This window comes from Rhinoderma darwinii, chromosome 4 (assembly GCF_050947455.1).
Source record: "Rhinoderma darwinii isolate aRhiDar2 chromosome 4, aRhiDar2.hap1, whole genome shotgun sequence".
In the NCBI taxonomy this organism is placed as follows: domain Eukaryota; kingdom Metazoa; phylum Chordata; class Amphibia; order Anura; family Rhinodermatidae; genus Rhinoderma; species Rhinoderma darwinii.
Window position 1 is genome coordinate 231,620,915 of NC_134690.1, and position 24,124 is coordinate 231,645,038.

Consider the following 24,124-nt stretch of genomic DNA (forward strand, 5'->3'; position numbering starts at 1 on the left):
GGATTTGTCTGCGACTCACTGCATCCTAGTTTCCTAATCGCATTCCAAATCCTGTGTTTGGAAAGTGTTCCTATTGTTTAAAAAGAACCTTCAGATCACAGTATTCGGTTAACCATATACTGTATTTTATTAACTGCTGAGCTGTATACACATATAGATCCCCCGGGATCCCTGGCTGCAGGCTTTACATACCTTCATGTACCCAGGCCACCTTTATAATAGTCAACAAATGTCAAATATAGCATCTTTGTAATCTTCATTACCTGTTTTATTTTTTATATTTTTAGCATGATGGCTGCTGTTGTGCATCTTACTATAAAATTTATATATTTTTGTTAAATTAAACCTCTGCTTCCCTTCTACAGCGTGGCATTACAAAACAAAGAAAAGGACTCACGATAATCCTCTGCATTATCGGTAGTGACACCCAATATGTGGAGATCAGACAGTGTCACCCGCTGTTGGTTACACCTGTTGCTAAGCAACTGCCTAAAATTATTTGAGCTCTGCCTAACAATCATAGTGCTTGTAGAAATTATTCATTAGTTCTCTTTTAGTCTGGAGACTCTATAATGGTTAATTAAAATGTAATATTTTATTTTTACTGAAAATTAATTTAAAAAAGTCAGAAAGATTGTACAAAAGTAAATCCTACCGAATACGATGAGAACAAAAATATATATGCCTCACTACAAAAATCCAAAGTTTACATTTATATTTATTAAACATATGGGGGGGTGTTTATTAAGACTGGTGATACATACGCCAGTCTAAGGCCCCATGCACACGACCATAAAATCGCCCGTAATTACAGTCCGTAATTACAGGCCCATTCATTTCTATGGCCGACAGACACCTTCCTGTATGTATACATTAGAAACCTGCCGAAAAAAATAGGACATGTCCTATTTTTTTATTTTATGGACTGTGCTCCTATACTTTATAATGGGAGCATGGCTCGTAAAAACAGCCTTCAGGTCCGCGGCCGTCTGTGGCCGTCCATGCCCGTAATTATGGGTCATAATTATGGGCACGGTCGTGTGCATGAAGCCTTAATCTAAATTGTGGTACAGTAAGACCTCTAATTTATTAAGAGGTGTACACACTCTCCATACTTCTGTTAAGCCCAATCCAATTTCCGGTAAATAGCTGTGAACTATATAAATGTAGTAAAAGTCTGAATATGTGCGCAAATTATAAATTTTGCAGCATTTGCGTCTTTTCTACACCAGTCTGGCTTAGAACATTTCGCCCATGGAGTCTTCCACATTCTACATGCACAATTCTCTGATGTTTAAATTTATTAGCAGAATTCTCGGCAGACTCCCTCTCAGACCATTAACATACACTACGCTATTTTACTGTACCCTATGTATGCTGCTCTAGAGGTAGTATACGGGCTAGAGAAAACAGTTGGATGTTTTTAAGCTCATTGTTGCAAGCTGCAATTATATTTGTGGATTAATAACTTTTTGCTATTATAGTAATATGTTGTTGGTCTTGCAATTTTGGGGGTTTATAGGTTATTGATTGTAAATCATAACTTCAAATCTTGAGTTAAAGAGGCTCTGTCACCAGATTTTGCAACCCCTATCTCCTATTGCAGCAGATCGGCGCTGCAATATAGATAGGAGTAACGTTTTGTTTTTTTAAAAACGAGCATTTTTGGCCAAGTTATGACCATTTTTATATTTATGCAAATGAGGCTTTCTAAAGTACAACTGGGCGTGTATTGTGTGTGTACATCTGGGCGTTTTTACTTGTTTTACTAGCTGGGCGTTGTGAATAGAAGTGTATGATGCTGACGAATCAGCATCATCCACTTCTCTTCACAACGCCCAGCTTCTGGCAGAGCATCGGCGTTTGCAGCTAAGTCGATGTAGCTACTTACCTGCAAACGCTGATGCTGCTGCAGAATCAACTGTAGCCTCTGGTGCCGATGAGTCCTCGCTCGTCCGATACGATGCAGGACCTGGGGCAGGAAGTGAGTGACGTCACAACGTGATCTCTCGAGAACACGCTGTGTGTCTGTGCACTGCCAGAAGCTGGGCGTTGTGAAAAGAAGTGGATGACTACTCACATGGCAACAGCAAGGTTTTATAAGAGATAGATATGTGATTGATTGATAGATAGATAGATAGATAGATAGATAGATAGATAGATAGATAGATAGATAGATAGATAGATAGATAGATAGATAGATAGAGATAAAAAATAGGCAGCACTTCATAGATATCAGTGAAAAAAATCAGGGATACTTTATTACCCTCAGTGCAACGTTTCAGCTCTGTCCTTTGGAGCCTTTCTCAAGAAGGCTTGAGTAATGCTCCAGTGGACGGAGCTGAAACGTTGCACCGAGGGTAATAAAGTACCCCTGATTTTGTGTCAGTCTGTACATAGTCTGTGTCTATCTATACATAGATAGATATGTGGGAAAGAGAGTTGTAAATGCAATTCCTAAGCTAAATTTCATCATCTATAGTATCTTAGTATATCTGTTGGCACTGTTTATGGGGCACTCTGAAGGCGCTGTTAAAAGTGACATCAGGATTTATGTAGAAAAAAAAATGATCTCGAAATTAATTTGGCAACAATGATGTTCTATTACTGGACTCTTGACAATCAGCTCTAAGGGGAGTTGAGCACTGAATGGGGTTGTACTGATGACCCAAAAAGTAAATGTTCGTAAAGAAAAAACTGTGTGTGTAAGAAAAAAGTAACAAATGTACAAAAGAAGACTGTCAAGGAATATTAATACATTGTACGCTGTGACATCATTATGTGAATTATACAGTAGCTACATAGATATTACTGTTTATTATGTAAGTATTGTGACCTAACACTATATTTATTATTCCTGTACAGTGACATCACTGTGTACATTATCCCTTGGCTGTGACATCAAGGGCATACTTACCATAGTGGTAACCCCTGCAACTGCTATTGGGCACCACAACTGTGGCTACCATCAGTAGTATCAGGGGCCCATACACAAACAAATAGTTAGGGAGCTCTGGCCTTTCATTCTCCTATTCTACATTTTGGACCCCATTGTATACTTTAAGGCCCCATGCACACGAACGTGTTTGTGCGGCCGCAATTCCCCCGAAAATCCACGGGAGAATTGCGGCCCCATTCTTTTCTATGGGGCCATGTACACGACCGTAGTTTTTACGGTCCGTGCATGGCCCGGGAACCAGCACCGCAGAAAGAACGGGCATGTCCTATTACGGACATCTTCTGCGGTCCGGGCTCATTGAAAACAATGATGGCGGCCATGTGCATGCCGTACGATTTGCGGGCGGCCCGTGGCTGACAGTCCGCTGACAGTCCGCAGCCGCCCGACCCGAAAATCACGGCCGTGCACACGGCTACGGTCGAGTGCATGAGGCCTAAAGATTATGTTATCCCTTTTCCTATTAACTGTGGCCCATGGATTAGTGGAATGCATACCAACTATTTTCGTAGAGTGGGGAAACAGGTGGAAGCTGGGGGTGAAAGAGGACTTATTTGCCTGAGCCCCTGAAAGTACTATCACTAGTATTGCCCTACTGTGATATTAATATGCCCATCATTCCTGTATGGTAAGAACTGTTTGCTTAATTACAGTGCAATGATATCACTGTGTGTTTTGTCCCCTCACTGATATGTCACTGCGCGCATGATTTTAGCGTAATGTCATCACTGTTCTGTTACTCTCCGCTTATTGTGACATCACTATGTGCAGTATTGCTTATTTGTCAGATCACTGACCAGGGCTGTAGGAAGGGGAAAACAAATAGATTATAGGGAATAGTTAAATGGAATTAGACTGTATTTGGGTTACTTTGTAGCCCATCCTGATATGAGTAAACTCCAAAGCACTGCTGGCTCTATTCTTCTAGAGTGATGGTTTTGAGCACACTACAAATCAAACCAAAGAATACATAATTCAGGCTTTCATGAGATGACAGACTGAAAAACTGCAAAGGAGTAGGGAAAGAGAATTGAAAACAATTGCAAACTATATTCATATCCAGTGTATACACAAAGCACAAAATACAGTCACAATACTAGTGTATTGGTAATCTAAGGCTTCGTTCACATCTGCGTCGGGACTCTGTTCATGGGTTCGGTCGGAGCTTTCCATCAGGGGAACCCATAAACGGAATCCAAACTGAATAGGTTTCCGTTTGTATCATCATTGACGAATCCAGTGCAAATGGTTTCTGTTTGTCCCCGTTGTGTAAGGGTTCCATCATTTTGACAGATTGAATAGCGCAGTCGACGATGGTATTAATTCTGTCAGAATGACGGAACCCTTCCACAATGCTGACAAACAGAAACCATTTGCACCGGATCCATCACCATTGAAATCAATGATCATCCAATGATAAGCACCACTCCAATGTCAAGGTGAAAAAATAGCTTTAATGGCCCTCGTGCTTGAGAAAGGCTCACTGCACAGAGCCGTTGCACGAGGGCCATTAAAGCTATTTTTTCACCTTGACATTGGAGTGCTGCCTATCATTGGATGTTTATTGGATATGGAACTGTGATCGGGTTCCCAAGGCGTGCACCCATCTATACTTTTAAAGCTGGTGCTGCTGGATGGCGGACTTCCTAAACATTGAAATCAATGGTGATGCAAACGGAAACCGATGGTTTCCATTTGTTTCAGTTTGGATTCCATTCATGGGTTCCCCTGACGGAAAGGTCCATGAACGGAGTCACAGCGCAGATGTTAACGAAGCCCAATGTCTACGGTCAAGCCACTTTTTTTTATTAATAATCACATTACATGAACAATACAGAAGTGTTTCATTGCATGCAATTGTCATAAACAAAGGCCCTGATTAACCCATGCACTGCCATTTTAATCCCATGATCTTTTTAAAGCATCATTTCAATAAATTACCTGTCTGCAATATCACCAAAGGCTAGTGCACCGATAAGTACGCCAAGCATGAATGTTGGTTGAGACAATTTAGCAAGCCATTCATGGTCACATACCAGATCCCAATCAGTTACTATGCTGCTTCGTAAATGAGTAAGATCATATTGATATCCATCAGAGCAAGAAAATAATGTCTTATTTCCATGATATGTATATGTTGGAGTAAATGAACCTTCACGTTTAAACCGACTGCAACGCTGTAGTTCCCAAATGTCCCCGTTTCCCTGCTGCACAACAAGGTGATCTTTTGGTGATGTCCATAGATCCCAAACTTCACTGATCTGAGAAAGAGTTTCATTATGGAGCAGTATCAGGCTCACATTTCCTGGAGGTCCGCATAGATACTTTGGAGTAACAGCAATGAACACAGAGGCCAGGTAGTGGATGCCACAAGAAATAGCTTGAAAGGCAGATGTGAAGTATACATATGCTTGGAATCTGCAAAAAGCACAAGACATAGCATTAGGTTACACACAAAAATGCAGAATATAATGAACACATACAGTACATGTGCCACTTGGATCCTGCTTTGAAAACAGAACTGCTGAATTCCAGATTGATGGCTATGAGAAACATCTCAAGTTCTTGTTTGCACTAGTTTTAATACATGAGGTCCACATAGTGGAGAATCCCGTTAATATGGTAAAGAAGTAAATGTCAAAGTATAATAATAAAAAAAATGACACAACTTTGTTTTGCATTTTAGTTTGCCAAGCAAATGAGGTCATCGTTTGGTTAAAAGAATAAGCAGCTGAATGCTTTTGGAATATATTTATTGGCTTAGGTTGCCACTAAGTACTGTACTTCTCAGCCAAGATCCTGTCTATTCCTGCTTAAAAACATCTGGACATACAGTACCTCCGTCGCGCAAGCCTTCAATTACATTGGTCAATATTTTCCAATTTATTTTAAAATGTACAAAGCGTAGTTAGGACTTTCTAAACATCTTTTCTTGCATGTTTCCCCTAACTGTGTTTTTTTCACTCTGATGCAACGTCTACATGTTTTTCAACTTTTTATTATTTCATTTGTATTATACAACCTAATTCAGTTTCTATAGGATTTTCCTATAAGCATTAGAGGCCAAAAGTTTTATGCAGCTCTGCTTGAATGTTCCCTGCTCCTGAAAAAAAACCAAAAGGAAAAGGAAGGATGAGGGAATTTTAATAATGCATGGGCACATTAAAGGGATTCTCCAGGAAAATAAACTAAAAAATAAAAAAATAATATTTTATAATAAAAGTATAATACCTATATTTACCCGAAGATGCTTTTTCAGTAAAGAAGGTAAACATTGCTTGTCACTAAAATGATCGCCTACACGTAATTGTGTTTGAAATCCATCCTAGAATGCATTAGGATGGGTTGCGTGAGTTTAACCAAAGAAGCTATAGAAAGGTTATGTTTACACGAAGCATAAACACTATGGATTTTCCGCAACGGATTTCACTACAGAAAATCTGCAGCGTATCACAGTAGCAGCAGATTGGATGAGATTTGAATAAATCTCATCCACACGCTGCGTTAAAATTCAGCCAGAAAACCGTTCATAAATTGACCTGCGGTGCGTTTTTTTAAATCCTCAGCAAGTCAATTTATGCCGCGGAATCGCTGCTTTTCTGTTGCAGGTTTTCCCCATTGAATTCAACCTGCAACAAATAGCAAATGTTGCGATTTTTGCGTTTCAAAATACTGGTTTAAAACTAATAAAAAGGTTTATACTTACCACCTGGGCGTTGTCGTAGCGACGCTTTCTTATGTTCTCCGTGCAGTTCAGCTTTCTGGAATGATGTTTCATCCCATGTGACTGCTGCAGCCAATCACAAGTTGCAGCGGTCACATGGGCTGCAGCCTCATCCCAGGAGGCCAGCCTGGATGAGAACGGCAGAAAACTTCGCTATGACAACGGAGACCAGGTTAATTATAAACTTTTTTTTTTAACCACTGTTTTCCGAAGTGGACATTTCATCCGCAAAACGACACCACAATTTGGGTGGAGTTCCCTGCAGCCTCCAGGACCGATACGCTTTGTACTTTTACGCAGTGTATACACCCTGTTCGTACAAGGCTGAAATTTTATTTTTTAGGCCTCTTTTACACACAGATTTTTTTCTGGAAACCTAAACTGCATCAAAAGACACTTCTGAAAATGCTAGCATTATTAAAATGTAACATGCGTTTTTTATGCCATTTTTAGTGCCTCTTTGGGGGCGTTTTTTATTTGGTGTCATTTAGTACATGCTTTTTTTCAGGCTTTTTTTAAGTCCTATAGAAAAGCCTATGGGAAAAACGACTGAAAAAGGCTGTGTTCACATCAGCAATGCCGTTCCATTGAGGGGTTCCTTCAGAGGTTTCCGTCTGATTAACGTCTCAACGGAAAGACAAACAGAAACCTTATCTTCCCTTTACATCACCATTGATCTCAATGGTGACGGAAACATTGCTAAAGGTTTCCACTTGTCACCGTTGTGACAAGGTTCCGTTGTTTTGACGGAATCAATAGTGCAGTCAACAAAACCCCTCAATGGAAGGGCAACGCTGATGTGAACAGGCACATAAAATGCAATACCCAGAGCTTGCTGCGTTTGAAAAAAAACAAAAAACACCACTGACCACAAAATTGCCTCAAACAGGCCACAAACCAAAACACATTTGTATGTAGTGCTTTTTATATTTTATTTTAAACATCTGGCTACAATGAAAACTACACAAAAAACGCTGTTAAAAATGGCATCAAAAACACAAAAAAAACGCTGCAAAGCGCTGTGTATGAGTCCAACCTTAGGCCCAGTTTACACAGAGTTTTTTACCCTGCTGGAATCAGAACACAAAAACTTCCGAAACCGCCTCCCATTAATTTCAATGGCAGGCGAAAGCATCTTTTCGCTGCTGTTTTTACCCGCTCGTAGTAAAAAAAACAAGCGGGTTCCGCCTCTGATCTCCCATTGAAATCAAAGGGAGGCACAGAAAGCGTTTTTCGTGGTGTTTTTTGCCCAATGGCCGAGGGCAAAAAAATGCAGCGAAAACCGCGGCTTGAAAGTGCAGGCAGCTCAAAATCCGCCTTTAAAATTCCTGAGGCAGATTTTTCTGCCGGCAAATTCCTCCATGTGAAGAGGGCTTTACTCTTTTTTGTTGCATGAATTTAGACTTGAGCAAAAAAAAAATCTAGGGTCAGTTCACACGCTGCGGAAATACTGCTGATTTTCCGAAATGGGATTTGTTGCGGAAAATCTGCAGCATAAAACAGTAGCCAAGGAAAATAGTGAAGGATCCGGCACACGATAGATTATTAAAATGCAATGCTGTTTATTGGTATAAAAAAAATGATAAAACAAGTGTTTAAAATACCGGGAAGAGAACGCTTACGCATTTCAAACTTCTCAGTTCGAAACGCGGAAGCGTTCTCTACCTGGGATTTTAAACACTTGTTTTATCATTTTTTGATACCAATAAACAGCATTGCATTTTAATTATCTATCATGTGCCGGACCCTTCACTATTTTTCTTGAATCCCTGCCTACCTCTGACGTAGATTTCCTGCCCGAGCGGACCAACTTTTCTCTGTTGTTTGCCATAATACAGTAGCAGCAAAGTGGATGAGATAGAACAAATCTCATCCACATGCAAATTTTATTCCGCAGCATGTCAATTGTATTTGTGTAAACCCTGCTTATTTGTTGTGTGTTTTCCCCATTGAATTCAATGGGGAGGTGAAACCCGCAACAAATAGCAGTTGTTGCATTTTATTGCGGCGGAATCACAGCGATTCCGCTGCAAGAAACGTAACTCAAAATAAAAAAAAATCTTCTACTTACCCAGAAGTCTGTGTTTCTTCTTCCAGGCCAGACGCTTCATCCGATTTGACTGCTGCAGCCAATCACTGGCTGTAGCGGCGGTTAGATGCAATGAAACGTCATCCCAGGATGCCGGCCTGGGTGACGTCAGAGGGCCGGGCTCCTGGGATGACGTTTCATCCCATGTGACTGCCGCTTCAGCCAATCACAGGCTGCAGTGGCTTCCTGGGATGAAACGTCATTGTTTTCCGCCGGGAACATTCTGGGAGAAAATTGCACCACAGTTTGGTGCGGTTTTTCACCCGGAATTCCCTGCGGCCACCAAGACGGATACGTAGTGTATCCGCCCCATGTGAACTCAGTCCTATAGTAATAAATGCCCCATTTGTGCTACACAGGGAGATGCACATAAGTTACAAGTGGATGAGAATATACCTGTTGTGTAAGGCCTCATTCACACGAACGTGTATTACGTCCGTGATACGCGCGTGAAAATCACGCGCATCTTAACGGACCTATGTTAGTGAATGGGGCCGTTAAGACAGTCCATGATTTTCATGCAGCGTATCTCCGCTGCATAAAACTCACGACATGTCCTATACTTGGCTGTTTTTCGCGCAACACGCATTGAAGTCAATGGGTGCGTGAAAATTGCGCACGGCACACGGAAGCACTTCGCGTGTGATTCGCGCAACAATAGATAAAGAAATGAAGGAAAAAATAAAAGCACTTCCTTCATTTCTTTTTCTAAACAGCAAAACCGCGTGTCATAAGGATTGGCATATGCGTGAAAATCACGCAGTCACGCAGCACATACTGATGACACACACAACTGCAACGCGCAAAAAAACGCAGCGTTTTTTGCGCGCGCAAAACACACACGTTCGTGTGAATAAGGCCTAACTGCTGCACTATTTTCCTCTATGTATTTCTATTGAGTGTGCACCAGTTGCATCAACCAATTTCAGTTGCCAGACGTTAACATGGTTTAGACTTAGGGGGGATTCACACGAACGTGATTTGGCAGCGTGTAGGCCGCGTGGTTTTCGCGTGGCACGCAATGCCCTATAGAAGTCTATGGGGCAGTACACACAGTCCGTGTATTTTGCGCAGCGTTTGTTCGCTGCGCAAAATACGCGACAGGTTCAATAACTCTGCGTATTTCACGCATCACGCACCCATTGAAGTCAATGGGTGCGTGAAAACCAGGCAGGTCGCACGGAAGCACTTCCGTGCGAACAGACTGAAACAGCGCACGAGCTGTCAAAAGGATGAATGGAAACAGAAAAGCACCACGTGCTTTTCTGTTTCCAAGCATCCAAACGGAGTGTCTTTGCGAGGAGCGAACCCCGACAACCGAAGCTAACTTCACCGGGTTCGGCCAAACTCGTTTTGGCCGAACCCGGCAAAAAAATTTCCGGTCCGCGACGTCGGGAGACATTCACTGTGCATGGTGCTGAAAGAGTTAAACTGTTTCAGCACCATGGACAGTGACTTGCGATCCCAAAATACATGAACCTGTAAAAAAAAACGAAGTTCTAACTTACCGATTACTCCTGTCTCCTTCCTGCAGTCCGACCTCCCGGGATGACACTTCAGTTCAAGTGACAGCTCCAGCCAATCACAGGCCAAGCACAGGCTGCAGCCAATCACAGGCTGCAGCGGTCACTTGGACTGCCGCGTCATCCAGGGAGGTGGGGCCCGATGTCAAGAGAGGCGCGTCACCAAGGACGCGTCACCAAGGCAACGGCCGGGAAGTTCTCGGTAAGTAGGAACTTTATCTTTTTTTTTTACAGGTTTTTCGCTGTTGTGTTCGGCATTCACTGTCGAGGGTGCTGTAAGATTTAGCTCTTTCAGCACCTTGGACAGTGACGGGCGTTGACAAGCCTCATCTCTATGATGCCGGCTGCGCGAAAATCACGCAGCCGCGCATCAGACACGCATGACACACGCAGCTGTCAAATGGTTTTTGCGCTCGCAAAACGCCGCGTTGTTTGCGCGCGCAAAAACGCAACGTTCGTGTGAATCTGCCCTTAGGATAAGGTGTGTTTTATCTTCTAATCTTAAATTAATGCATAGATACCATGCTAAATCTTAATAAAATGTAATTTTCTCTTGCTTTTCTTCAGTGATTTTATTTAGCTAAACTGGGATCCCATCCATAACCAGCGGAACACCGGAATGACGCAACATTTTGGGTGAAAGATAAAATCTGTTACTTATTATTCTGTTAAGTAACTTATTTGTTTATGTTTGATTACACAGAATAGTAAAATATGCAGCAAGGATTTTCTGCTTACACATGTTAACCTTTAATTTGTCACCAAAATTTGTTGCTTCCTAAAATCTTCCTTAGATGGTCCTAAAAACTGTTGCATGTGGTGTGCACTATATTTCTGAAACAGTTAAAGTCCATAAGTAAACAAACACATAGGGGGGAATTTATGAAGCCGCCTACGCCAGTTTTCTGGCAGAGAAAAACTGTATTTTGGGGAAAAAAAATGGTGCCTTTTCTTGTTTTATTTCAAAAAGTGGGTGGGGCTTAGCAAAAAGTTTCTGTTTGTCTCCGTTGTGCAGGCGTTTGTGTCAGTCAGGGTCCCGTTCCGATGGAAAGCTCCGACGGAACGTCAGAACGGGACCCGGGTGGGGATGTGAACGAAGCCATAATTCACACCAATATCTTGAAACCATACAACCCCCTTATAAATAATACACTTAAAAGCTTATTGTATCTTGTATCTAGTCTGCGGGGCCTCTCTCTTTTAAGAGAAGGGCTGCAATAGACCGCATCCTTGTGCTACTTACCTGCAAACGCTGATGCTGCTGCAGAATCAACTGTAGCCTCTGGTGCCGATGTGTCCTCGCTCGTCTGACACGATGCAGGACCTGTGAGTGACGACACAGCGTGATCTCTCGAGAACACGGCTGTGTCTGCACTGCCAGAAGCTGGGCGTTCTGAAGAGAAGTGGATGATACTTCTCGTCAGAACGCCCAGCTAGTAAAAGTAGTAAAAACGCCCCGATGTACGCACATAATACACGCCCACTTGGACTTTTACTTTTAAACACACCCAGTTGTACTTTTGCAAGCCTCATTTGCATAACTACAAAAATGGTCATAACTTGGCCAAAAATGCTCGTTTTTTAAAAAATAAAAACGTTACTGTAATCTACATTGCAGCGCCGATCTGCTGCAATAGCAGATAGGGGTTGCAAAATCTGGTGACAGAGCCTCTTTAAAGTGTAGCTACACGTTTGATAAACTTCTGACATGTCATAGTGACATGTCAGAACATGTTAGAAGTTGAGATTGGTGGGGGGTCCGAGCACTGAGACCCCAAACCAATCACTAGACCGAAGCAGTTAAAGCGCTCGTGCGAGCACTCAGCCGTTTCGCGTCTGTTCGGCTTTTTCCGGAAAGCTGATGTATCGGAGTACGGGCTCATAGACTTTCTATTGAGTCCAAACACTGATACGTTTATTTCCGGAAAAAGCCGAACAGACACGAAGCGGCTGATTGCTCACACGAGCCATTCAGCTGCTTCGTTCTAATGATTGGTGGGGGTCTCAGTGCTCGGACCCCCACCATTACAAACTTCTGACATGTCACTATGACATGTCAGAAGTTTGTCAAACGTTTAGCTACACTTTAAGGCCTTATTCACATGAACGTGTATTACGTCCGTGCAACGAGCGTGAAAATCACGCGCGTCGCACGGACCTATGCTAGTGAATGGGGCCGTTCAGACAGTCCGTGATTTTCACGCAGCGTATGTGCGTTGCGTAAAACTCACGACATGTCCTATACTTGGCAGTTTTTCGCGCATCACGCACCCATTGAAGTCAATGGGTGCGTGAAAATCCCGCACGGCACACGGAAGCACTTCTGTGTGCCGCGCGTGATTCGCGCTACAGTAGTAAAATAAATGAATGAAACAAGAAAAGCACCTCCTGCTTTTATGTTTGTAAACATAAAAACAGCGTGTCATCACGTTGCCATATGCGCGGAAATCACGCAGGCACGAACCACATACTGATGCCACACGGAACTTTTGCGCGTGCAAAACGCAGCATTTTTTGCTCGCGCAAAATGGTCATGTTTGTGTGAATAAGGCCTAAAAGGAAGGAAAGGTATATAGAAAAGACTGATGCATCTGATTTTTTATGTTTAACTAAAAAAACTGAGCCAAAAACTGCACTAAAAGGGTATGTGCACACACAAAATTAAAAAACGTCTGAAAATACAGAGCTGTTTTCAAGGGAAAACAGCTGCTGATTTTCAGACGTTTTTTAAGGCACTCGCGTTTTTCACAGGGTTTTTACGGTCGTTTTTTGAGCTGTTTTTCTATAGAGTCAATGAAAAACGGCTCCAAAAACGTCTCAAGAAGTGCCAAGCACTTATTTTTCGCAGGTGTTTTTTTACGCGTTTTTAAAAAAATGAGGCGTAAAAAAATGCCCTGTCTCAAAAGAACGCCGTATTTCTCATTAAAATCAATGGGCAGATGTTTGTAGGCGTTCTGCTTCCGTTTTTCAGGCGTTTTTCGATGCGTAAGCCCCCCGAAATAGGCCTGAAAACACTACGTGTGCACATAGTGATCCTGGCCTTAAAGGGATCCTGCCATCAACATCTTACCTGTCAAACTCGCCTGACCCCTCAACGGCCGCAGCTGTCCAGAGTGCGTTCCTGTTCTCTTCTTTCCTGAAGTCCTCCTCTGTCAGTAAATGTAGTCGTTTAAACTCTTCCCGCCTTTTATGGTAATTAGTTTTCCCTCTGGGACTCAGCTTCTTAACCCCGCCCACCGCCGGCACCTGTCCGGCCCTGACTGGCTAAGGAGCTGTCAATCAAAAAGAAGGAGGTGGAGTCCACTCTGAGATGCTGGAGGAATGAAAATCTGACTCTTTTCAGATGAAGATTTGACTCTTTTCTGCTCATTTGCATACGGTGTGGGACCACTGAAAAACGGAATACTAAAGCTACAGAGCTTACTTAGAACATATTTATAGCTTAGATGACAATGATTTTTCACCCACTTTCACCAGGTATTGCTGGCTTTATAGCTAAAATGCTGGTGACAGGTTCCCTTTAAAGTTCAGCAGGATAGTTGTCTGATGGACAATCATTCATTTTATTGTCACCTGTTGCCCCTTTCCCATCAACCCCTATTGTTCTTATTTATACATAGAAATACTGATTGGTAAAATTTATCAAGGCAGACTGTTGCTTTCTTTATCCATAAACTGCGCTCGCCCCTCATAGGTGCCCTAGACAACCACTCACTCCAGCTACCACTTGTCTCTTTTCTGCTTGACTGTATGGCAGACGGTATGGGAAAAGTTAAAAGGAAGACAAAGCACACTAAGGGCCTTTTTGCACAGGCCAATAATCAGGCAAACGAGCATTCATATAAATGCTCTTTCCCGATCATTGCCCTGTGTAAAAAGGGCAACGATCAGCCGATGCACGAGCAAACGCTCGGTCATCTGCTGATTGTATCGTTTACGTAGCAAGAAATAATATAGTTGTCGGCAGCACATCTCCCTGTGTGCTGCCGAAATTATAGAAATGTATGGGGACGAGCGATCGTAGTAACGATCGCTCGCCCCCATTCATTACTGATCATTGCTACTTTTAAAAGAAGTAAGCGATCCCCGATCAGCGAGCTGCCTCGTTGATCGGCACTCATTTTAACGGCCTACATCGGACCGTATAAGAGGGCCTTTATGCTACGTGGGTTACCACGTAGCATAAACGCTGCGGAATTTCCGCAACAGAATTCTGTGCGGAAATTCCGAAGCATTTACAATACCAACAAAGTGGATGAGATTTAAAAAATCTCATGCCCACGCTGCGAAAACAAAACGCAGCGTAAACGTTAATAAATTGACCTGCGGTGCAGAATTTAAATCCCCAGCATGTCAATTTATGCTGCGTTTTTGTTGCTTATCTGTTGCAGGTTTTCCCCATTGAATTCAATGGGGGTGCAAAACCTGCAACAGAAAGCTAGTGTTGCGACTTTTGTGGCAGAATCGCATTGATTCAACCAAGTTCAACCAAGGGATGGGAAAAAGGAAGGTAAAAATTTCTACACATAAGAGCTAATATTTTTTTGTTCTAGGAAATTATCTAAGTCTTTTTTAAAGCCATCTAGTGTCCCTGCTGTGACCAGCTCCTGTGGTAGACTAGTCCATAGATTCACAGTTCTCACAGTAAAGAAGGCTTGTCGCCTCTGCAGATTGAACCTTTTTTTCGCCAGACAGAGGGAGCGCCCCCTTGTTTTTTGGGGGGGGGTTTTACATGGAACAGGATTTCACCATATTTTTTGTATGTGCCATTAATATATTTATATAAGTTATTCATGTCCCCCCCTTAGTCATCTTTTTTCAAGGCTCAATAGGTTTAATTCTTTTAATCTTTCCTTATAACTGAGATTCTCCATGCCCCTTATTAGCTACGTTGCTCTTCTTTGTATTTTTTCCAACTCCAGGGCATCCTTTCTATGAACTGGAGCCCAGAACTGAACTGCATATTCTAGATGAGGCCTCACTAATGCTTTGTAAAGTGGTAATATTATATCCCTGTCCCGTGAGTCCATGCCTCTTTTAATACATGACAATATCTTGCTGGCCTTTGAAGCAGCTGATTGACATTGCATGCTGTTATTTAGTTTATGATTTACAAGTACACCCAGATCCTTCTCAACAAGTGACTTCCCCAGTATAGCTCCCCCTAGGACATATGATGCATGCAGGTTGTTGGTACCCAGATGCATAACTTTACATTTATCTACATTAAACTTCATTTGCCAAGTGGACGCCCAAACACTTAGTTTGTTTAAATCCGCTTGCAATTCACAAACATCTTCCATAGACTGAACATTACTACAGAGCTTCGTGTCATCTGCAAAAATAGAAATAGTGCTATTAATCCCATCCTCTATATCATTAATAAATAAGTTGAATAATAGTGGTCCCAGCACTGAACCCTGGGGTACACCACTTATAACTGGGGACCATTCAGAGTAGGAATCATTGACCACAACTCTCTGGATACGGTCCTTGAGCCAATTCTCAATCCAATTACAAACGATACTTTCTAAACCTATAGTCCTTAAAGAGGCTCTGTCACCAGATTTTGCAACCCCTATCTGCTATTGCAGCAGATAGGCGCTGCAATGTAGATTACAGTAACGTTTTTATTTTTAAAAAACGAGCATTTTTGGCCAAGTTATGACCATTTTTGTAGTTATGCAAATGAGGCTTGCAAAAGTCCAAGTGGGTGTGTTTAAAAGTAAAAGTCCAAGTGGGCGTGTATTATGTGCGTACATCGGGGCGTTTTTAATACTTTTACTCGCTGGGCGTTCTGATGAGAAGTATCATCCACTTCTCTTCAGAACGCCCAGCTTCTGCCAGATCACGCTGTGACGTCACTCACAGGTCCTGCATCGTGTCAGACGAGCGAGGACACATCGGCACCAGAGGCTACAGTTGATTCTGCAGCAGCATCGGCGTTTGCAGGTAAGTAGCTACATCGACTTACCTGCTAACGCCGATGCTGCTGCAGAATCAACTGAAGCCTCTGGTGCCGATGTGTCCGACACGATGCAGGACCTGTGAGTGACGTCACAGATCTGCACTGCCAGAAGCTGGGCGTTCTGAAGAGAAGTGGATGATACTTCTCGTCAGAGCGCCCAGCTAGTAAAAGTAGTAAAAACGCCCCGATGTACGCACATAATACACGCCCACTTGGACTTTTACTTTTAAACACACCCACTTGGACTTTTGCAAGCCTCATTTGCATAACTACAAAAATAATCATAACGGCCAAAAATGCTCGTTTTTAAAAAATAAAAACGTCACTGTAATCTACATTGCAGCGCCTATCTGCTGCAATTAGCAGATAGGGGTTGCAAAATCTGGTGACAGAGCCTCTTTAATTTACCCATTAGACGTCAAACATTTTCCCTACGATGGATGTTAAGCTTACTGGTCTATAATTACCTGGGGAAGACCTAGAGCCATTTTTGAAAATAGGCACCACATTTGCCCTGCACCAGTCCCTTGGCACTATACCAGTCACTAGAGAATCTCTAAATATTATAGAAGAGGGGGACAGAAATAACTGAACAAAGCTCTTTAAGAACTCTAGGGTGTAACCATCTGCTCCCGGGGCCTTTATTTTATTTAATTTAGCTTGGACCATATCTACATTTTGCACTATAATTACCGAAAGTAGATTTGAAAATCTCCCATTTATCATTTGTTCCATTATTTGACATTAGTTCTTCCCAGTCTATATCCTGAATTGCCGCCCTCATCCTGGGGAAATTGGCCCTCTTAAAATTAAGTGTTTTTGCCCCCCCAGCCTGTGTTTGTTTTTTACAGTATAGGTTAAATATAACTATATGATGATCACTGTTACCGAGGTTTTCATGAACATTGACATTCCCAACAAGCTCTGGATTATTAGAAACTACCAGATCCAACAGAGCTTCACCTCTAGTCGGGTCTTCCACAAACTGGTCCATAAAATTTTCCTGCAACAGGTTGAGGAAATGTCTCCCCTTTGCAGTTGAAGCCGAACCATGACCCCAATTAATATCCCTGTAATTAAAATCTCCCATTATCACTACTGTACCCGCCTGTGCAGCCCACTCCATGTGTTTATATATTTCACCATCTATCTCCTCAGTTATATTGGGGGGTCTATAGATTACACCAAAAGTAATTATTTTCAGTGTTTACCTCCCTTTGTAATTCCACCCACAAGGTTTCAACCTCCTCACAGTCTTCACCCACTATTATCTCTTTCACACTCACCATCAAAGGCTGCAGCCTCACATGGCGTGCATAGTCATCTTAGGAGGCTAGACTACGCACCAGAAGAGTGGGGGGGGGGGGGGGGTAAGTATAAATGGCTTTTTGTGGTTGGATACGTTGCATAGTTTTTACGCAGCGTATCCAACCCGTGGGTACCCGGCCTAAGGTTTACTATCAATGAAAATACTGTTTTATAATAGATAAATGTCTGTAGAGGACAATCTAGTAATTAATGCTGCTAATGCACAGAAAGGGGATAAACATTTCCCCCCAGAAATTAGTGACATGAAAAGTGACTGCCATATTAGACATCAAGAAATATTGCTGACCCCTTAATGGACATTAGGAAAAATTATTGACCCCCTTAATGGATAAAACTGATTCACTGTGTTATGTCTAGTGCAGGGCATGGAGTGGAGGAAGGGATATATGACACAGGGATTCATAGAGAAGAAAAAAAAAACAGTCATGGTCTGCACTAGGCATAACACAGTTACGTTTGGCCTGGATTTCACCTTTAAATTGCTTAAAGAGGTTCTGTCACCAAATTAGAAGTGCTCTATCTCCTACAAAATCTGATCGGCGCTGTAATGTAGATAACAACAGTGGTTTTTATTTTGAAAAACGATAATTTTTTACCAAGTTATGAACAATTTTAGCTTTATGCTAATGACTTTCTTAATAGACAACTGGGCGTGTTTTTACTTTTTACCAACTGGGCGTTGTACAGAGGAGTGTATGACGCTGACCAATCAGTGACCAAACAGTGTCATACACTTCTCATTGTTCCAGCCCAGCTTCTTTCACTGCACAATGGGCTGGAACAATAAGAAGTGTATGACGCTGATTGGTCACTGATTGGTCAGCGTCATACACTTCTCTTTAAAAAGCCCAGTTGGTAAAAAGTAAAAACACTCCCAGTTGTCTATTTAGAAACTAATTAGCATAAATCTAAAATTGTTCATAACTTGGTCAAAAATGATCGTTTTTCAAAATTAAAACCACTGCTGTTATCTACATTACAGCGCCGATCAGATTATGTCGGAGATAGGGCACTTATAATCTGGTGAGAGAGCCTCTTTAAAATAGAACTCATGTAGTCACACAGTGCTAGCCAAAGAGTGCCCCCCACAAGTGCCAGCCAAACAGAGCCCCCATAGTTTATTGGAGTTATGAAACATCATGTGCATGTGCAGCCACCTCATCTCCCCTTCTCTGGAGTGCCCAAGAGGCGAGTAAGGGTCCCCCTTTTTCCCAACACGTGGGAGTCCTAGAACCCTCACTTACCACACATTTATAGCATATACTGTTGATATGTCATGACTGGACATGTCTGAGATAGCAAATCCTCTTTAACACACAGTGCCCCCCCCCTAGGAACCCCTTTAACACACAGTGTCAACGTCCCATTAGAGTGCCTGCCACACAGTGACAGCTACATAGCACAGCCTATACCAGTGCCCGCCACAGAGTACACCCCCATAACAGTGTCATCCACACAGTGTACCATCTGTCCCTGTTCCTACTCTGTACAATGCTCCTTATTGCTCCTCTTCTCCCTGTCATAGAAGAAATACGTGAGCAACCACTAGACAGCACTCACATGTATTTATCACGACTCCCACTGGTATCACTAATGAGTTCAGGGAAGAGGGAACAAGAGCAGCTGTCTAATGACATTATGTATCTGCATTATTAGGATGTGGCTATGTTTTGACAGCTGTGTCTTTCTGAACCATTAGGACACATATAACTAAGGGTCCTATTACACGGCCCGATATGGGCCGTGTAAACAAGTGCCGATCAAGAAGACAGCTCGTTGATTGGCGCTCATTTGCTCATTTCACAAGGAGCAATGCTTGGTTATTTATGGGGGCGAGTGGTCATTACTCTGACCGCTCGTCCCCGTTCATTTTTATCAGGTCAACAGCACATCTCCCTGTTTTCACAGGGAGATGTGCTGCCAACATAAATAATATTCTGTGCAGCATAAATTATATGATCAGCTGATGAACGCTCGTTTGCCCGATAATTGTCCCATGTAAAAGGGCCTTAAGTATCCTGATGGTTGGGGCTATGCAGAACAGCATTGCAGGCTGCGTGTTGTACACCTTGTAATGTAATTGTTACGTCCATGGCCGGGGATCGCCGTTCTAACTCACCCCCTGACGATCCCGGCCATGGACACCTATCTGCTCGGCGTCCTCCTCCTTCTGGCAGACGCCGGCACTGCCTTCCGGGTCCTTGCGCCGTTCCCCGCAGGGCGCGCGCGCGCGCCCGCGCGTGCACGGCCTTAAAGGGCCAGTACGCGTCCAGCTGCCAGTTATCAGTTATCAGCCCAAATGTCTGCTGGACTATAAAAAGGGGCTCTGCCCACTGGTTCCTTGCCTAAGCGTTGTTGTATACCCTAGTCTGTCTTGTTAAAGGTCTCCCAGTGTTTTCCAGTTCCCAGTGTTGCCCGTTCCTGCTGCCTGTACCCTGTATCCCGTACTATCGTTACCTGCTGCGAAAGTCAAGTCGTGTCTTGCGCCGCATCCGCAGCGTCACCTGCTGTGAAAGCCAAGTCGTGTCTCCCGCCGCATCCGCGGCGTCTCCTGCTGTAAACGCCAAGTCGTGATCCTGCCACTGTGTACATTGCCTCAGGTACCCGTTTTGAACTATAGACATTGTTTTGTACCTTGTTGGCCAGCTGCTACCCCGCTACGCGGTACGGCCCAGTGGGTCCACACCCCGCGCCGTGACAGTACGCTCAGACCATGGACCCCACTGGCCAAGTCAAGAACCTGTCATCCTCCCAAGCCATGCAGGCAGACCTGCAGGATCTGCAAGCGCGACAGGATCAAGTCATTGTGGCAGTAGACTCCATGGCGCAGCATCTTGGTGCACTAGTTTCTTCCGTCATCGCCCCTAGTGAAACTCCTCTGATCGACCCTCCTGCTACACCTCCTGGCAGCTCCAGTTCGGACTCTCGGTTCACGCTGCCATTGCCACCACGGTTTCATGGAGATGCAAGTTCGTGCAGGGGGTTCCTGAACCAATGTCAAATCCACTTCACTCTGCACGCCCAAGCATTTCCTTCAGACGGAGCCAGGATCGCCTTTATTGTATCCTTGCTCGCCAGCAAGGCCCTGGCGTGGGCAAATCCAATCTGGGAACGGCAGGGACCCGTGACCAGAGACTTCCTGGGGTTTGTGCGGTTGTTCCGTTCCGTATTTGAGGAGCCTGGACGAGCCTCATCGGCTGCCACTGCTATTTTTAACCTGCGTCAGGAGGACGTCTCCGTGGGCGAATACACCATCCAGTTCCGGACTCTGGCAGGAGAATTGTCTTGGAACAATGAGGCCTTGGTAGCATCCTTCTGGCATGGCCTATCGCCTGAGATCAAAGACGAACTGGCTGCTCGAGATCTCCCAGCTGCCCTGGATGATCTGATTCTACTGGCTACCTGCGTGGACATAAGGCTCAGAGAGAGAACCCAAGAGATTATACAAGAGAGATGGCTTCCTAGACTGGCGCCCAACTTCCAGCAACCCCTCTTGCCCGGTTCTTCTGCTGCGCCCGAGGTCCCGATGCAGGTGGATCGGCTTAAACTGTCTGATCAGGAGAAGCTGCACAGGCGCACCTCTGGACTCTGTCTGTATTGCGGCCTCGCTGGCCATGTCGTGCGTCTGTGTCCCCAGAGGCCTAAGAAACCCCAATGTCTGGGATTGGTTGGAGAGACCACCCTGGGGGCTACTGCACTTGATAGAGAATTCTCGTCCAAGCTGTTCATTCCTGTGACCATTGTCGCTGGCGGGAGACCTCATCCAGTCTCTGCCTACCTGGACTCTGGCTCCGCAGCCAATTTCATCTGTCAGGACCTTGTGGATCTTCTTCATTTGCCTACTGTTTTGCTGGAGAGACCATTAATCGTTGCCTTGGTACATGGACTGCCTTTGCCTGACCCAGTTTTGTCTGTGACCAAGCCGTTGAGACTCCAGGTGGGAGCTCTTCATTCCGAGCTGATCTCTCTGTATGTCCTGTCCAAGGCCGTCAACCCCGTGCTACTGGGCTTGCCTTGGCTCCATCTTCACGCCCCAGTCCTGAATTGGAACTCTGGAGTGGTTCTTTAGTGGGGTCCCAAGTGTCTACACCGCTGTCTGGGCCATGTCTGTCCATCCCAGCCTTCTTCGCCTCAGTCATTGTCTGGGCTACCTCCTTGTTACTCTCAGTTCACTGATGTCTTCAACAAAAAGGAGGCAGAGATATTGCCACCACATCGAGAATACGACTGTCCCATCTACTTGGTTAATGACTCTTCTCCTCCTCGCGGTAGAGTATACCCTCTTTCCTTGCCAGAGACCCAGTCTATGTCGGCCTACATTAAAGAGAATCTAGAGAGCTGCTTCATACGAAAGTCTTCATCCCCGGCCGGAGCCGGGTTTTTCTTTGTCAAAAAGAAGGATGGATCATTTCGACCCTGCATTGACTACCGGGGTCTCAATCAGATCACGGTGAAGAACAGGTACCCCTTGCCGTTGATTTCTGAGCTCTTTGATCGTATACGGGGGGCAAACATTTTTTCCAAGCTTGACCTGCGGGGGGCCTCCAATCTAATCCGGATCCGTCAGGGAGACGAGTGGAAGACTGCCTTTAACACACGTGATGGACACTACGAATATTTGGTCATGCCCTTCGGCCTGTGTAACGCTCCCGCAGTATTTCAAGAATTTGTGAATGACATATTTCGTGACCTCTTCTATATCTGTGTTGTGGTGTACCTCGATGATATCTTGATTTTTTCCCCAGATCTTGTGACTCATCAGGGCCATGTCCGCCAGGTGTTGCTTGGATTAAGAGAGAATCATCTCTACGCCAAGTTGGAGAAGTGTGTGTTCCAAGAAAAGTCTCTACCCTTCCTGGGCTACATTATCTCTGATCAGGGTCTCAAGATGGATCCCGAGAAGGTCAAGGCTGTCCTGGAGTTGCCACGTCCCCAAGGCTTAAGGGCCATACAACGCTTCCTGGGATTCGCCAACTTTTACAGACTATTCATCCCCAACTTCTCTTCTCTGACAGCTCCCATCTCCACCCTCACTAAAAAGGGTATGAATGCCAAAGTATAGACTCCAGAGGCAGAGATCGCATTTGAAACCTTAAAGAAAGCCTTCACGTCTGCCTCCATTCTGCACCATCCTGATGTGTCCCTGCAGTTTTCGTTAGATGTGGACGCCTCCTCTATTGGTGCCGGGGCTCTATTGTACCAGAGGGGTTCGAAAGGCAAGCTGTTTTCTTCTGCAGAGCGCAACTACTCGATTGGGGACCGGGAGTTACTGGCCATCAAGCTGGCTCTGCAGGAATGGAGACACCTACTGGAAGGTGCAGCTCATCCTATCCTGGTCTTCACGGACCACAAGAACTTGACCTACCTACAGACGGCTCAACGACTGAACCCTCGTCAAGCCAGATGGTCATTGTTTTTTGCACGGTTCCGGTTCGAACTCCACTACCGACAAGAATGTGAGGGCCGATGCCTTGTCCAGGTCTTTTGAAACAGAGGACACTGTGGAGCCCCCACAGAATATTATCGATCCCTCCTGCATCTACTCTGTCAACCCTCTACAGGTTAGAGGCATTCCCCCAGGAAAAACTTTCGTACGGCTGGCAGACAGAGGAAGAATCCTTCGCTGGGGTCACTGTTCCAAGCTGGCACGACATGCGGGTGCCCGTAAGACCCGAGACCTGATTTGCCGTCAGTTCTGGTGGCCCACTCTGCCCAAAGACATCTTAGACTTCGTCTCCTCCTGTACGGTGTGTGCAGCCAACAAGGGTGCGCACTCCAGACCAGCCGGTCTGCTCCAACCACTGCCGGTGCCCGAGGCCCCCTGGCGGCATATTGCTATGGATTTTGTTACGGATCTGCCTCCCTCTGCTGGATGCAGTGTGATCTGGGTGGTGGTGGATCGTTTTTCAAAGATGGCTCATTTTGTTCCCCTGACTGGCCTGCCTTCTGCCGCTCGACTGGCTGACCTCTTCATGCAACACATCTTCCGTCTGCATGGATTACCTCTGCATATTGTCTCGGATCGAGGGGTCCAGTTCACCTCTAAGTTCTGGAGAGCACTCTGCGGCCTACTCGGGGTAAAGTTGGACTTCTCCTCAGCTTATCACCCTCAGTCCAATGGGCAAGTTGAGAGGATTAATCAAATTATGGAGAACTACCTACGGCACTTTGTCTCCAGAAGACATGATGACTGGGTGCAGCTGCTTCCGTGGGCGGAGTTCTCTTATAATAACCATACCAGTGAGTCCACCACTTCCAGTCCGTTCTTTATAGTCTATGGCCAACATCCTCGAATACCCCTACCCGGCTCTACTATGTCTCAGGTGCCTGCAGCCGATTCTACCATCAGGAACTTTCTGCAAATATGGCAGCAGACACGATCTTCTATTCTGCTGGCGGTGGACCGCATGAAGAGAAAGGCAGACACTAGAAGACGAGAACCTCCCCAGTTTCTTCCAGGTACAGAGGTCTAGTTTTCTTCCAGGAATATCCGGCTGAGGGTGCCATCTTGCAAGTTTGCCCCTAGGTTCCTTGG

At 44.5% G+C, this 24,124-nt stretch overlaps 1 protein-coding gene across 1 annotated transcript in view; it reads right to left on the reverse strand.

The window, feature by feature from the left end:
* Positions 1 to 24,124, reverse strand: part of SLC22A16 (solute carrier family 22 member 16) — a 40,737-nt gene that overhangs the window by 10,863 nt on the left and 5,750 nt on the right. The window contains exon 2 of the mRNA XM_075862274.1: positions 4,898 to 5,374. Within this exon, the coding sequence (XP_075718389.1) occupies positions 4,898 to 5,374 (477 nt within the window). The remainder of the gene's footprint in view (positions 1 to 4,897; positions 5,375 to 24,124) is intronic.